Below are 16,436 nucleotides of genomic sequence, written 5' to 3' on the forward strand. Positions count from 1 at the left end.
TGAAGAACTATTTGCCACCCCTACCACAGCCAGCAAAACTAAGAAGTATTATTATCAGTATCCACTGCAAAAGGAACCTAAAGCTGTCACAGACATTTTTTTTCAAAAGTGAACATTTTTTTCATCATATGTTCACACTCAGATCAAGCAACCTATGGTACACTGCATTACAAAGATCTTAGCAAAGATCATTACAAAGATCTTTCAAATAATTTTTCAGGATCAGTAGGTCATATAGCGTGATCATCCAGTTTAGTATAGTTCTGAAAAGAACTGTTGTTGGTGACTGATGTTTCGACAACCTGAGCGAAAGTCATCTTCAGAGTCAAGTGAATAGTTGTTGTCAGTCGATGATGTTATAAGTCTAGTCCGTTGAATTAGTTGTGTATTTTTATTTTTGCACCCACCTGAAGGTTCTGTGCTTGAGAGAGTTCACTGCCTGGGTTAAGTAAAGTGACCTGATGGCGCTTGCTGCCTGAAGGAAAACCATTTACTGCTCTCCAAAGGGAAGCTTTTTCTTTGCCACTTCCTTCATCAGCAAAACTTTCTCTTTGAACCATTTCCTTCTCGCCCCAAAGTGACATGCATGTAGCTTTGTCTAAACACAGCTCAAGAACAACAACTGAAAAGCAATGATGGAAAGATCGAAAGATAAGTAAATATTTGTTCAGGACAACACTACAAAAAAAAAACACTGCTGAAAACACTGCTGATGATAACACTACAAAATGTAATGATCCCAAAATTAATAAGAAAAAATATTTTATGAAAGAAGCATTTTTTACATTTTAGTCAGATGCTAATGCTATTTTCACAACAAACTATCAAACACCTCTCACCCTCACAAGCTTCTGCAAACTTGATCATAATTAATAGAATATTACATTGTTCCAGAAAATATCCACCCTCCCCACTGTGACTTTTTAACCCCACCCCCTCCCCCCAGAATTTCCAAAGACCTCTCTTGGGGTGGATGTGGATGTTTCCCGAAATCAAACAATCAGAGATGGAAATGGTACATTGTACATGATCTGTCACACAAGGCATTTTCTGGTCACACATGTACTGCATTATTCCAATTTTATAACATGATAACTGCCAAGTACTGTAACAGTGGATTAAGTATTAAATCTATTTACCATGAGGTGGTTTAAAGTCCTCTCCGTAAGACAACCATATATCTTGATCATAAACCAAGTCATGCACATCTGTAATTTCCTCCCCATCCCGTGTAAACACTCTCTTGGCAATCCTTCTTCCAGCAGGCCCACCCCCGCTGTCTGTCACCTTCTGACAGCTGGTGCAGGCATCAAGAAAACGATGCATCAACTGTGATTTATCACCCTGGATTCCTTTTTCAGCTTCATGTAAATTGAAGTAAAGTACAACCTTGTCATCAGAGGAACCATTTTCATACACCTACATGAACATAAAAAAAAAGATGATATAGTACTTAAAAAATTTTTAGTTGACAATTATTTTCATAAAAAGTTGCAATTTTTTAAGTCAACTGATTAGTCTAATAATTAGAGCAATTGCCTTACAGTATGAGGAAAATTCAATAGTTTGCTTAATAATATTTGTTGACCATGGTGCTCTCAGAAGTCATAGTCCATAATAAACTGGAAAAAAGGTAACATGGTCCGCCACAGCAGAGGGCCCACATTATGTATTTTATGAACAGGGCATGGCTGATCTAAGGGCATTTACCCTGTAGAACTCTGTCGTAAGACTTTATGTAGTAAACTATCTTAAGCCACCTAACAGAACACAATTTACTTCATTGACAATAATTATTATTGTTAAAATTATTATATCCATTATTAAGATTTGCTACTTCTAAATTTGCATGTAACATTATAATTATAAATAGTCAGTGTACTTTAATTTTTAGTCTGTAACATACATGTATTCAAACACTGGTACCTTTAATTTGAGTCCCTGCTTTCCTAAAAGTCTGCTCTCTGGGGCAATATGTGTTAAGTGCTGATATCTGTAATTCTCCAAACCCGCTGACTCCTCATCATGTGTTGCAGATTCCACCGTGCTCAGATGTGACTTAAGTGTTGGTATCACACTTGACAGATCACTGATGTGTTGGTCAACCTTTAATCAGAAGTCATGCAATAGAATTTAGTACCTTAGAACCAGTAAACATGGAATAATCTTAAGGAAGGTAAACACAGTTTTGAGTTTAAAATGAAATAAAACTGCTAGTTGGTGTGATGTAAATATTACAGTGATCAGAGTATTCTACAACACTGTATCCTTTACAACATATTATGACTAGCTAGCCAATATCCACCAGCCTAACAGAAAAAATCCCATTGCTGATGTCTGTAAGTGGTAGGTGCAGTGCACTGGACTCTGTTCCCGATTCGATTCAAGCCCTGGCCGGGGTCACTGTGTTGTGTTCTTGGGCAAGACACTTTACTCTCATATATAGTGCCTCTTCTCACCCAGGTTAATAAATGGGTACCAGCATATTTAATGCTGTGTGTAACCTTTTTTTAATAAAGGGTGGCCCATTCAGCACAGTGGCTGGTATCCAGAGGGGCCCTGCTTGGGATGGGCTAGCATCCCATCCAGGGGTGAGTAGAAATACCCCTAGTCACTTCATGCTATGGAAACCGGAATAAGCTCCAGCCTGTTCGGTCATTCAGCTTGAACTCAGACTTTATCTGATGTCTTTAAAGCATGTCTGTAGCAGGGAGATGTTTGTTTCTAGAAGCTGGTGTTTATACATGAAGTAGGGAGGTGTTGAAGTATCTTAAGTACTGATACATGTATATTGTGCTTAACAAATTCTGAACTGTGGATAATAAAATGAATATGAAAGCTAAATGCTAACTAACTTTTTTCATGTCACCATTTGGTAAAGTCAGCATAATAAACAGAGTACGTAGTAACCCACCTCTTTTATTTCATTTTCAATCTCTTCTTCACTCATGGCCATTATCTCTTTGGACACAACTTCCTCACCTTTAAGACTTTGTTCAAGCTGTATGGAAAAACATACTGTCTATTAACATTCTATTATTGCCCTAAAAACATTTGGAACTCTCACACCCTTCCATAACTTATAAGCCAAAATTGCGCATGTTCTAATTACATTAAGTACATATTCAACCCTCCAAGTTAAGACCATTTTAGTCGCCATGGCGACCAAAATTTTGGAGCTGGCGACTAAATTGGAACCGAAGTCGCCAGACTGGCGACCAAAATTGAGAAGAAGGATTGAATCGTGAGCTTAATTTAGCAACTAAAATTTTTCAGTGGCGACCAAACTTGAGCAGTCAGTGGCCAAATGGCCACTAAGGAAAAAAATAAACTTGGAGGGTTGATATTCAAGAAACAGAGTCACAAGAGTTGCTGGAAATATTTTAATTACAAACTCTGTTCAATCAATGGTTGCATTTTTCATAGGCTCGATTTCCAGCCGCTTTTCGGGAAAATGAGCCCGCGCTCCTCCCCCCGAAAGCACGGCTGGACGCGTGAGGTCTCCTTTGTTTGCCTTAGCCAATCAGAATTCCGCCTGCAGATTTTTGTCAGGCCGAACAGGCCGCATAAATAATCTTGTCAGACAAAAATGACGAATGTTGCATGTGGCACGTCAACGGATTTTAGAGACGTTTATTATAGCAAAAAGCGATAGAAAAGCAGGTTAGCGGCCAGGATGTCTTCGTAGTCAGCCAACAGGGTCAGGAAAGTCGCTGATCTACAAATCTACATTCGGATCTTGTACGTGGTGCCAACATAACGGAACGAACAAAGGAGGTAAAACCCAAACATTGAGCTCAAAAGACAAAGCGCTCGATATAAGCAAGAACCATATCCTTTACAACACAGAATGTCTCTCTGAAACCAACTTTCAACTTTCTAGTCTTTCTAGAAGTAAAGATAGAACAGTCTCTGGCGAGACCGGACAGAGATAAATCTGCGATAAGACAAAATACATGTACATCTTGCAACAGTATTGATTAAACAATGCTCAGGGCCAGGAATCAATTAAATGCAAGTATTAAATCAACATTTTTTGTGAAAATTGTCAGATCTTTTCCTTCCAGAGTGAACACTTTAAAAGCTTAAAGCATATCTTGCAAATAGAAATGAGCCAAAACAAACCGCGCTAGCGAAACAGAACCAAAAGTGTTAAACTCTTCAAACAGAAATTCGTGCAGCGCAGACCTATGACCTTTAGAAATTTGCTAGGCCAGTCTTTCGGCTCTATTTAAATCAACACATACATGATACCTCCAATTAATACAGCATATAGTACCTTTCAGAAACAAATGGGAAGCAAAAAAGGTCGAAAGACCGAATTTAATATAAACGGCAAATATACGAATTCACCTCCGATGACATATGAGAACACATAAATTACTATTTTTTAATTACGTCACAGACATGGTAGGCCGCTCACGCGTCCAGCCGTCTCTCTCGGGGAGGAACAAAGACCAGACTCGAGGAGGCGGCGGAAATCGAGCCTACATTTTTCACTGCTGTCAATCATCTAAGCAGATCTCTTAGGAAACGGAAGTTCACTTCCATGGGTTCAAAAGGTCACGTCTGTCAGTTGTGATTGGTAGATTTCAATCCGTTCATGTTTCTGTTTTTCAAGGTTCGTTGGCAGTTGCCATAATTATGATTGACAGCAGTGAAAAATGCAATTGTCAATTAGTTAATACGTTTAAGAGTTCACATGTTATTGAAAGGCATAGTAAACCTTGATGAAATGGACACCAGTAATTTTCTGCATTATTAACGAGGTGCCCAATTGTGTACACAGACTGACTTTTAAAAGGAAACTTATAAACTAGGGACCAAACCCATAAACCCATTGTCCAAAATAGCTAATTAATAATAATCAATATTAATTTGTATTTATTTCATAAACAATGATGATCAAAAGTGCATAACAAAAAATTATTATCACGCACATAAATTAATAGCAGGCCATCTGTATTACAGCAAGGCGCCCAAAAGTGTGACCACTTTTAATTTATTCACATTCTTTCGTGCAGATTTAATCCAATCAAAAGTCAACTGCAAGCTATCCACGGCATTTGATTGGATTAAATCTGCACGAAAGAATGTGAATAAATTAAAAGTGGTCACACTTTTGGGCGCCTTGCTGTAAGCAGGCATCTGTAAGCAGGGATTGACTGTACTGACCTGTTGCTTGTAAGCTTTGCTCTGCTTTATTCTGTCCTTAGTGCTCAACAACAGTGTGGTAATGAAGTGATAAGCTCCTTTAGGGCTGAACCTCTCTCCTCCTCTAGTCACCCAAACAGGTCCTAATATGACGCTGGTTGATGGCTGCAGAATTCTGTCCAATACTGGAACTACAAGTCAAGATGACAATCAATAAGATACTGATTAGTGGATTAAAAGATAAAATATGAAACACTGTCTAGCAAGCATACCCCACCTTATTATGAGTTAACAGATGCATGCTATGTTACCCCAGCCTCTTTCAAGCTACCACCAAAAAAATACCTTCATTTTTGTTCGTTTTTGTGGAGGGGGGGGGACCAGAGAATAACCCACAGAGCAAGGACTTAGAACCAACAACATATTACTCAACCCACATATGACACTGGGTCCAGGATTCGAACCCATGCCTCCTCTAAGGGTGACCTCCCTACAACCAGGTGACGTCCTTACAACTGGAAACCTCCCTCTACAACAGCAAGGATTCTTTGTCCTCACATTATGCTGATCCATACTACACTTTACTCTTATTGAAACCTCCCTATCATGGCCATCTCTTGTCTACAACTGCCAGATTATAATACCTAAGGGTAGCTGTAATAGAAAGGTTCAACTGTAAGCTGCACATAACATAACCAACCTTCAGAAAAGCTCTTGATTTCCTTTCCTTGCCAGTCAAACAGTAATCTGGCTCCAGACTCAAGGTTTAACTTCTTAGTGCAATCATCCAAGAACTAACAAAGAAAGGCAGGATTTAGTAAGTGCCACGAATCAATTTAAAATTCTTTTACTGTGTTCTACTTCACATAGCAAGTCTGATCCATTTTGCAAAACAATAATAAAATCTTCCAGCCTATAAATCCTCATACATTTCAGTCTGTACCTCATCAAATCTTCCAGCTACTATCTCCACTCCTTCAGAACTCTCGCCATTCCTGAACACCAGTATCCTTCTCTTTTGACTCTCAACCAACGACTGCATCCTCTTGGAGAGGGACGGTTTTGTGCGACCTCTGGAGCGATCCTCGGGAAGAACAATCCCACTAAGGGTCCAAGAGGCAGATCTGCGCAGCTCTTCTCTGTCTATTACAAAGAGCAAAACCCAAGACCGGCTGTAAGCACAAGGATTTTTAACCACTTATTTACTGACCACTCAATCAATACCTCTTATAGCAGCAAAAGGATCTCGAAAAGCTTCCCCACATGAAACATACACATCTACATCTCTTGGAAGCTGTCTGGGATGTGTTACCAGAGTGCCATCAGATAGGAAGAGCTTCCTTGCCGCAGACACTAGTCCCAGTTTGTCAGTGCAGGTATCAAGAAGCTGTGGAAAAGAAAGTATACATATGTATTCATCATTTCACCTCACGTCTACATTTATACAATGTTCAGCTGTAAAAAAAAAACAATAACAACAAATTATTATTTGTAATTATTTCTAGACTAAAGGTACTACCATGGTACTGATAATCAAACAACCTAAGATTAAAATTGTTTCTTTTTTATAAGCTTATTTTGCTATAAATAATTAATTTTACAATCTTGAATTGGACATTAAACTAATTCTATCTGTACTGAGTAAAATTAAGAGGTGAGCTAGGAAGCTAAATAAACTGATTGGTTTTCTTGTTAACGTTTCTCTTGTTAGCTTCCATTCAATTCAAGTTTTAAATAGACAACAGGTGAATATTCAAAAACAGAAAACAAAGAAGTACATGTAAAAACTTATTTATAAAATGCAGTATGTAACCGTGCTTAGCATAAGCAGTAAGCAAGAAGCTAAAAAAACTGCTCTAATTGTACATGTACAGGGTCTATGTTGTGGTTTAATTTTTTCCTAGTTGGTTTAATTTTTTTCAAACCAGTTTGATTTTTACTTCTCTTTGTTTTAGATTATGATAATGAATATGAGACAATGAAAAATAAAAATCAAATTGGTTTGAAAAATTTTAAATGTTTGTGTTTTGGCCAAAGATAAATTTAAACCCCAACATCTACATGTGGCTGATGTTATGCTGTGGGTTTACACAAATCAGCTTGCAAGATTTTTTACTAAAGTGGAAATGTATTTTTCATTTGAAAGGATTTAAAACGTATTTCCTTCAGTAGGTTAATTATTCTTTTGACATTAAGCTTGGATAATGTACCTGTTGAAGATCTGGAACTGTGATTCTTGCATAATTATCTCTGTTTCCATTCTGAAATGCCCTGACGCAAATGAGTGAGGGCTTTTTCTTGTACAATGGCTCACTTTTCTTTCTACTTGCAGTGCTAGAAACTAAAGAAAATTAAAAGTATTATAGGTGGTACTGTACCGTATGCTGCAGGAATCTATTTTGATTATCCTGTAGAAATAATCATAAATAATTAGGCATGGGTTACCTGATGTGTTTCGGGAAAATGATGAAGTTCCAGAACTAAATGAGCCTGATCTGAATCAAGACAAAAGTAGAAGCACTTAGTACTGTTGCCATTTCAAATTATATTTTCATACAGCTAGTTGAACAAATGAACGAACAAGCTAAAGGAATTAATGAACAAATGGATGAATGAATATAGCAAGCAAGCAAGCAAACAAGGAAGGGAGGGAGGGAGTTAAAAGGAAAGAAGGAAGGAACAAAGGGGCAAACCAACCAACCAATGAACTACCTTATTACATGAAATTTTCGCGACACTTTAAAATTAATAATTTCGCGCGCGTTTCCAAAAAACGACGCGAACAATAAGTGTCACGAACATAACATGACGCGAAAATTAAGTGACTCACATTATGTCAATAATTAAGAAAAAATAAGTTTAGTGCCACTGTAGGAAGCAATTATCAATGTAAATGGATGTTGTCATCAATTGACTCAAGAATAACTCATGTACGTACAAGCATAACCTACTTGTAGACATTAACTGCTCTGTTGTCGCTATTGCCGAAATTTAGTCCCATCCTTGCTTTTTTGTTAATTTTGACGTTTTTTCTTTCATTAATGAAGTCGTTTTTAAAGGTAATGTAAATTGTGTCTTACTCAAAAACACGAAATTAAAGTGATTCAAAATACAAAATTTTCGCAAAATCGCGAAATTAACGTGTTGCGAAAATTTCATGTAATAAGGTAATACAGTTGGGGAACAAGTGCCAGCTGATGGCAACATCACTTCTCTGAGAAGTGACTGAACCCACAGTTTTTGTCCCAGAAGTTACTTTCAGAGTACTTGTGACCGCTCGTGCTAGTTTTTGATTGGATGAAATTATTTGGAAACTCTTCGAGTGCTTCAACGAAGATTTGCCAAAACTGGCACTTATTCCCCCGGCTGTATTATAAAAGAAAGAAAGGAATCAGCAAAGGAATGAATGAAGGAGCTTAAAATTTCTAAGGTTACAACCCTCCATGGCAAGTTTGTTATTTTCCTTAGTGGCCATTTGGCCACTGACTGCTCAAGCTTGGTGGCAAGAGAAAAATTTTAGTTGCTAAATTTTAAAGTTCATGCTTTCAAATATTCTAACTTGTCAATTTTAGGTGCCGGGCTGGCTCCCTCTTTCGACTTCAGGTTCAATTTAGTCGCCAGTTCCAAAATTTTAGTCACCATGGCCACTAAAATGGTCTTAACTTTGAGGGTTGGGTTACAAAATTGCACCATTTTAATAACCTACCTGTTTCTTGTTGCAGGGGCTGACACTGGACGGGTACGTTGCTTTGGACGTTGCTCAGCAGTAGCCCAGTCTGTCTTGTCAGCCCAGCCGATAACAGTTTGAGGCATGCTGTCCAAGTTTGGAGGATCAGTGCTTCTCTTAGACCTTCCTTTGTTGGACAAAATGGCAGACTTGGGCCTCTTCAACTGAGCATTGCTGTTTTTGTGTGTTGAAATGGCATATGGAGACAACCTCGCTTCCCTTTAAAATACATGGAACACAATTTTGTGGCAGTTACAAATGTTTAACATAATAAAATAATAGTGCTTGCTTAAGGAGCCTGAAGCGTGGTATAGCCAGAGACTGGTAACCCAAAAATTTACACCACAGACCCCTGTTGTATTGCTGCTTAGAGCCCTTTTGCCAGTGTCCAGGGATCCTGTCCAGGGATTCCCGCCCTTTTATCACTATAAAGACAAGGATACAGACAAAGGAAATAATGGAGGGAATGTTCACCAAGAAAATTGTCAAGAGCCCTTGACTCCTCTCATCAAATTTGAACCTGCCCAGAGTTTCATTTCAATCAATTCAATGTTAAAGTTCTGTCACACTCTACAGATGACCAACTTCCCCAAGAGGCTTAATGTGTGCCTCATCATAGCAATTTTTTATGTTCTTTAACTTGTTACACTATTTATGCACTTAAAGGGAATCAACAGAGATCCCCCTTGTGTATTTATGGTCATTTTAGAAAATGTCCAGATCTCCAGTTCTTATACATGGACTGGCAGCTCTGCACTGTAAACTTATTATAAGAAAAAAGGTTAAGTCTGTGTCGAACCTAGCAGCCCATACAAGCTGGAGCTTATCCTGGTTTCTGTAGCATTGAGCGAGTAGGAGTATTTCTACTCCCCCCAGGATGGGATATTAGTCCATGGCAGGGTTACCCCAGCATTATGTCTATGGTACCTATTCATACACCTGGGTGGAGAGAGACACTGTGAGAGTAAAGTGTCTTGCCCAAGAAGGCAAGAACAAAACATAATGATCCTGAACAGGCTCGAACCTGGACTGCTCAATCTGGAGTCCAGCGCACTAACCATTAGACCACCACACCTCCAACAACTTATAATAACTTATTTTATAATAATTTCTAAATTTCATTTTGGAAAAGTAATATTCAAATGTCTCCATTCACTGGTGAGAACATGAAACCCTTACAGAAATAGTTGAGTAGGTCAAATTGATTTTCAAGTTAAATTTGTTTCCAGCATGGGTTCATCTGTTCAACCCGAAGATATAAACACTGGTACCCTCATTTAAATTCATTAACAGTAAATCCAAATTTACTAAAATTATTTAAAGTGATTATGAGAGTGTCATCTAATGGTTGAAACAAATTTCACCTGAAAACCAATATTGTAATAAATAAATATGACCTACAGCATATAACCACAGTAAGCTTATATCTGTACGAGAAGGGAAGAATTTTAAAATCTAACTTTATATCAAGTTTTATCTCAATTATCCTCTGATTTTATTTGTCTTACAAATACATGTACCTTTCTTTCCGAACCGGTGGAGCGTTCTGGATTTCATCCATATACTGAGCAAGCAGCACGTCTTCATAGCTTATTTCGTCGCTCATCCCTCTTTGGAAATACACAGACGCTTTTCCCTTACTCGATCTTGACTTTGAAGCCATTTTGATTTCAGTTGAGATTCAATGCAAGCAAACGTAACGGCAAAGCTTATATGTCAACTTAAAACTTTGTACTTTATCCGAATTACGTTCATTGCAGCTGAACAAATCTAACCTGCTATCAACAGATAGTTTTCTAATCAACTGCTTATTAAACTATTGAATCTCAAACTGCAAAATCCGCCTCTTTTTCGGTACAATAAGTTTACAAACACATCAATTCCTAAATTTACATTTCCAAAATGGCGGCGCGTTGCTATGAATGACGTCAATTTTTTTTTGCAACGCCGCTGACAATTGATTTTGGCGGGAAGGGCTGCGCTGCGGGCCGTTAGCCTGCGGCGGGTTGCAGACGAACAAAACCCCCGCGGTTATATCGGGGTTTTGTTCGTCTGCAAGGCAGGCTACGGGCTGTTGGCTTTGCAAAAATTTCCCGACCACATAGTGGCCATTTTAGATAAAATCATAACCGCTATGGAAGTGGGAACCTAAAAAAAATATTTTACAGAAAAAAACATTATGTGTTCTAGCCCGTGAACAGCCGTCCCCTCCGCAAATGTTTTTTTTTTTTAAATTCATATCTCCGTCCTTATACCGGTATCAGGTCGTTTCGCTCGATGAACCATTCGCCCGAAGACGTTTCGCGGGATTTCTGAGTCGATTCCTCCGCAAATGATGTTGTTTTTACTGATATCTCATTTCATATCCCTTCCCCTCCCTCGATGATTTTACCTTTGGCTAGTTTACCCCAGTCTCCAACTCTCTTTACCTACCGAACATTACTGTATTTGAATTACCGTTGCGTGGGCTGTTTCCTAGAACAAAAGTGATCTTGCTTTTTATTTTGCTGTCTAAAGGAAGTTTGCCGGAGGACATCATTAAGTCCTATGAAGGTGGAAGTCAAACAATTTGCATTTTATGCGTCGGCTATTGCTGCCCTGCTGAACTCGGTTCGTTGTGCGACGTACAGATAATGCTGTGCTTGCTTTTATATAGACAGCCAGGGTCTTTAGCCACATCAATTAAGACACGTAGCTAGACTTCATTGCTGATTTGAAGGCGGTCATGACAATATTTCGTAACAATGCGCGCGTTCGAGTGTCAGAATAATCGATGCGCCGGGATCGTGGACTGCTGATGGTTCTGCTCTGTTTTTCTTGTACATTGTCGACAGTGAGCTGTCTTTGCTTCGAGAGAGCGCATATTACCTCTCTTTACTTATTGCAAAAAGGTACCACTAGAATCCCTACAAATGTTTCAAGTAAAAATAACAAGAAAAACAACTCGCATATCACTCGTACCCGGCATTTAGCGAGAGAAAATTTCCTGTCTGAGTTATACTTTTACGTACAGCCTTAATCTGAGCCTTGAGCTCAGAAAATCAGCCAAATTCTGGCCGACAGCATTCAGACCGGCCGAACGATTCCATCCAACATGTTTTGATGCCCGACAACGTCCAAGACTTGTGGGACGTGTAGTTTGCCAGGCTTGAACTAAGTTTTCTGTCATCGAGGGTCGAGGGTTCGAATCACGCTTTATAGGGGCTATTCTAGAACGGGCTTGGGGGCCGAATAGTCATCTCCCCGGGTGTAGATTTGGGTCTAAGACCCCGGTCTAAGACCAAGGAATTGCTTTCAATCGGGCTTGGGGGCCGAGCGATTCCTCCCCAGGAATTCCGTTTTGATTTATTTTATTTTTTCTTTAGTTATTTCTGGTTTTCTCATTTTTACCGTCCTATAATTTCCTTGATTTTGTTTTGCCAGCTTTCGGCTATTAGGCTATGAACTTTAGGACTCAAACCTATTTCATTTAGCTAATTTTATTTAGATGTGGTGTCACAATTATAGTCAGTGTGTACTTGATTTATTTCTCTACGGATGTATTGTTTATTTCATCTGGTCGTTTTCTGCGTGTCTCTAGTGTAACAATAGTACTTATCTTTCTATACGAGCCCTATTTCGTAGCCTGAAGACGTTGGGTTGCTTTTACAAAGCTTTTCCTACGAGGCTCACTTTAACAAGCCCGCCCCGAGGACGAACAAATTCATTTCTTCGGTTCTGTTCAAAATTGAATCTAATAGCGAGTTTGTGGATGCTCTTGAACATTCTGTAAAAGCGCCAAAGAAAACTGAGGGAAACGAGTTGTCAGAAGCGAATTGAACTACTTGAATCACGTGATTACACAAACACTAGTGAGATAGGGTGTGGCAGGGACAATAGCTTAATTTAACAACGTAATGCAAACTAGTAGTTAGCATCAGAACAACATGATTTACACAACAAAAGCAGTGAGGTCTGAATCAAAACAAGGTCACCTCCAACCTCTTTTCCATTCAAAGGCAGGTCACTGAGCTAACAACTGTAAAATGGTCTATTCTCATTGTTTAGGTACCGTAAAATTCCGGTTATAATCCCTGGGCTTATACAACTTCGTAAGGGTTTTTGGTGGGCTTATAAGCGGGGGGGGGGGGGGGGCTTATATCCGGGAGGACTTATAAGGGGAATAATAAAAAACGTTTCACAATGAGCCACGGGAGTGTTGATCGAGATACGTTTTTAAGTTAAAAACGCATAATAAAGCAACATTTACCCCTGTTCAGTACTGTCATCCAGCAGAGGTGGGCTTATATCCGGGGGGGGGGGGGCATATAATCGGATGTATTTTTTTTTTCCAGGTAGACGGGCCTATAACCGGAGGGGCTTATAAGCAGGGGGGGGGGGGGCTTATAACAGGAATTTTACGGTATTTCAGTGATACAAACTAATTTTTATTCCAGAGTTGTCACCAGAAATGTTCTTTAGAATGTTTTCATTTATTTATTGCAATGCATTCCAGTGTAAACAGAATTCTTACATTTCCTTCTTTCAAAAGCATCATTTAAGTAAATGTTACCACAAGATTTAATGGTCTGTGCTTTGTTGTTGTGAATGTTCAAGAATTATAATCTTTTTAGAATATACATTACATGGCTCTTGGCCAAATTTCATTTCTTTTGGGGGGGGGGGGGGGCCCCCTCATTTAGCTGCATTCTTGGAGGGAAATTTTAGAAGTTATACATTACACTACAGAGATGTTCTACTGACAATTTTTGAAACAAGCATCTTACAATTCAAAAAAATATAGATACTTTCCAGTTTCTACAATATAATTTATGAATAAAAAACTCTTTTACCAGCTTAAGGTCTTCACTGTGTTCAATTTGCCATTTTCTTGAAACTTCTTGAATCGGTTGGCGACAAACTGAAAGCATTCCTTTTTGGCTATCTCAGTGTTCTTGTAAAAAATAAAGTCAATGCCATTGAGTGTACTTAGTTCTTCACGGCATGAAAGATCTGAATCTAAGGCTACTCCAAGTTTTTCACAAACAGATTGATACAAGTTAAGGCTTGCTTCGCAACACTCTGTGAACACTTTTTCTTTCACAGAGAGTGAAACAAGATTTTGTGTAAAAAGTCTTGCCATGAAGGCAAACACATCAGTTTGTAAAACGGTAAGGATGTGTGTGTTTTGTAATAAATTCAACAAGTACCTAAACAGAAGAATCAAAATTGTGTGTTCCTCTGCTGCACCCAAAACTGGTAGCGATGGTAGTGTCATGGTATTTCCTGCTGAACTGTGACACAAATGATAGATATTCAGGATGTATTTGTGGTCTTCCAGAGGCTGGGATTTATCTGAAGTCCCCACAGTTGCAGCAGACAAGGAGTCAATAAGGGAGTTCAAGATGTAGTAAAGGTATAACTTATCTCCGGCCATGCCTGTCTCACAAAAGATCTTCAATTGCCACTCCATGAGTCTTAAGATTGGGCTTACTCTCTCATCATAGTCTAGCTGTGTGTTATAGGCTGTAAGGAAAACATGATGCAGTATCGTGGGAAGGTCATTTATGGCTGCCGCTATTTGATCTGCTACAGAATCAAAAACATTTTGCTTGATATTGTCAATCAAATTGTTTTCTGGGATGAAGTACTGTGGAATGCTTCCCTTTCTTAAATGATCAACCAGGGCGTTCAACAAATCCACTACTGATTCAAGAAGATTGTTCCATTCTTTCAAAGGCTTTTCTTCACATTTCCACAAAAAGATTGTCTTTAAGTGATAGGAAGATGGTGTTTTCTCCACAGATAGGTATGAAGAACTGTCCTTCATTTTCTGAATAACTTGTTTCATGATCAACTTTGCCATGATGTAGCTCTGACGCTGTCCAGTTGTCAGTGAGTCTACAAGCTTCTTCTCGGCATTAGAGAAGGAGAGCCGCCACTCAGTTTCACACAAATCATCGCCACTGTCACAGTTATGAGATATGGGAACAACATGGCAGCCTTCATCCACAACCTCTGAAATTAACCCTCTTTTCGGCCAATCAGCAGCGCGTTTTCTGCCCACCCATCCATCCGCCAAAGTTGTCCATTTCACACAACGCAAGCATGGAACATAATCATGTGCATAGTTATTCCTCCTGCCAGGTCGATCACGTCTGCTCAGTGCTGGTCCGCTTACAACAACACCACCAGATGGAAGCTGAGGCCCGCTGACAAGGGAGTAAAGAGCAGTCTTGTTAACAACCTCAGACCAAAACCCTTTGAAGCTCTCTGTTGTCATGTATGTTGTGTTTCCTTCCTTGTCAAGCTCAATCAGCTGGACATACCCAGGATGGTTAGTTGGTACCAGGAAGATTTCTTTCTTTGCATGCTTTGATTTATCCTCAAGGGCCACCTTTACTTCTACTTGGCCTTCATGTCTCGCTAAAGGTGTCGGAGTACTAGTCGATTTTGGTTCACTTGATTGACCAAGGTCACCTGCATGTAATCTACAATCTGCTTTGACATCAAAAGTCTGTGACTTTATTGCAGTATGCTCTCTCGTGTCAAGACTTGTTTCACTCCCCTTTATATCTAACATTTCTGAACTTTCCAATGGACTCTTTTCTACAACTTCCATTGAGCGATCAACAAGCATAACATCTATATCATTACTTGCCTCCCTTCTGCCATCCTTGTAGACCCAATGGATAGCAAATAAATTTTCTGCGACACTACCAGACATCAAAAGTTGTACGCCCCTGCCGCTCTTACTCTCCAGTTCTTCCTGAAATGTTTTGTACCTCTTCAAAGAATTAAGGTACAATCTGTAGTTATGTTGTGTTTCTGTTCCATTCAGTATAATTTTCATAACAGCCTCCAAAGCTCCATTTATCCAGACAATGTCTTGTTCTGCTCTTCTGCTCGTTGCTTGTTCCATGACTACTCAGCTCAAGATTCAACAGAAGTACTGAGTACTAAGCTGCACTTGCAAACAACTTTTCATTTCTGATCTTGCAGATCTTGGCGTTGCGCTTTTGCGCTTGTTATTCTGTTGTTGCTTTACATTTTAGGCTTGCAAAAACGCACACCATTCCTTGCCGTGCGTTCAACTATCGTTTTTCAGGTAAGAAACGTTTCTCTTGCTTGCAAAGATCCCAACTGCTACCACCAATCTTCCTCTTCGAATTCCACTTCCTCCACTTCCGGGAACGAGCCCTCTCGGTCAGCGGTTATTCGCAGTTCCGTTGGCACGTTGTGTAAAAATAATATAATGGCTTTTCAATTTAAAAAAAATTGAGATCAAATCAATCGACATATATATAAATGCGCAGCAATGAAATTCAAATCTTTAAGATGTATATTTTTATTAGTCAAAATGTGTTAGTTCCAACAAAGTAACATGTTCTGTATGACGTACAGCCCCCAGTTCCCCTCCCCCCAAAAGATGAGCTCTTTGTGAGTGATAAGAGTAGTAGGGACACAAGTACATCCTCCCCCCAGGGGGGTACTCCGACTTGTAAATGACGGGGATGATCGAATGAAGGCAAAACTCAGGACCCAAAAAAAACCCTAAGCTTCTGACATTACCCAA

At 39.2% G+C, this 16,436-nt stretch overlaps 2 protein-coding genes across 2 annotated transcripts in view; both read right to left on the reverse strand.

Moving 5' to 3' along the window:
• Positions 1-10,804, reverse strand: part of LOC144631694 (doublecortin domain-containing protein 1-like) — a 38,273-nt gene extending 27,469 nt beyond the window's left edge. Inside the window, exons 1-12 of the mRNA XM_078490194.1 lie at positions 10,402-10,804; positions 8,861-9,100; positions 7,600-7,649; positions 7,365-7,495; positions 6,379-6,541; positions 6,098-6,297; positions 5,855-5,948; positions 5,176-5,345; positions 2,915-3,001; positions 1,927-2,106; positions 1,140-1,419; positions 408-622 (exon numbers count right to left, since the gene is read on the reverse strand). Coding sequence (XP_078346320.1) covers positions 408-622; positions 1,140-1,419; positions 1,927-2,106; positions 2,915-3,001; positions 5,176-5,345; positions 5,855-5,948; positions 6,098-6,297; positions 6,379-6,541; positions 7,365-7,495; positions 7,600-7,649; positions 8,861-9,100; positions 10,402-10,544 — 1,953 coding nt within the window. The 5' untranslated portion in view covers positions 10,545-10,804. The remainder of the gene's footprint in view (positions 1-407; positions 623-1,139; positions 1,420-1,926; positions 2,107-2,914; positions 3,002-5,175; positions 5,346-5,854; positions 5,949-6,097; positions 6,298-6,378; positions 6,542-7,364; positions 7,496-7,599; positions 7,650-8,860; positions 9,101-10,401) is intronic.
• Positions 10,805-13,560: 2,756 nt separating this feature from the next.
• Positions 13,561-16,334, reverse strand: LOC144632955 (uncharacterized). The gene has a single exon (XM_078491711.1). It carries the CDS (start codon positions 15,780-15,782, stop codon positions 13,710-13,712), a length of 2,073 nt encoding a protein of 690 aa, XP_078347837.1. The 5' UTR covers positions 15,783-16,334; the 3' UTR covers positions 13,561-13,709.
• Positions 16,335-16,436: the final 102 nt, after the last annotated feature.

This window comes from Oculina patagonica, chromosome 12 (genome assembly GCF_052425735.1).
Source record: "Oculina patagonica isolate OP01 chromosome 12, crgOcupat, whole genome shotgun sequence".
In the NCBI taxonomy this organism is placed as follows: domain Eukaryota; kingdom Metazoa; phylum Cnidaria; class Anthozoa; order Scleractinia; family Oculinidae; genus Oculina; species Oculina patagonica.

Coding starts and splice junctions, on each gene's coding strand:
- LOC144632955 (XM_078491711.1), bottom strand. CDS start 15,782: ATGGAACAAGCAACGAGCAGAAGAGCAGAACAAGACATTGTCTGGATA.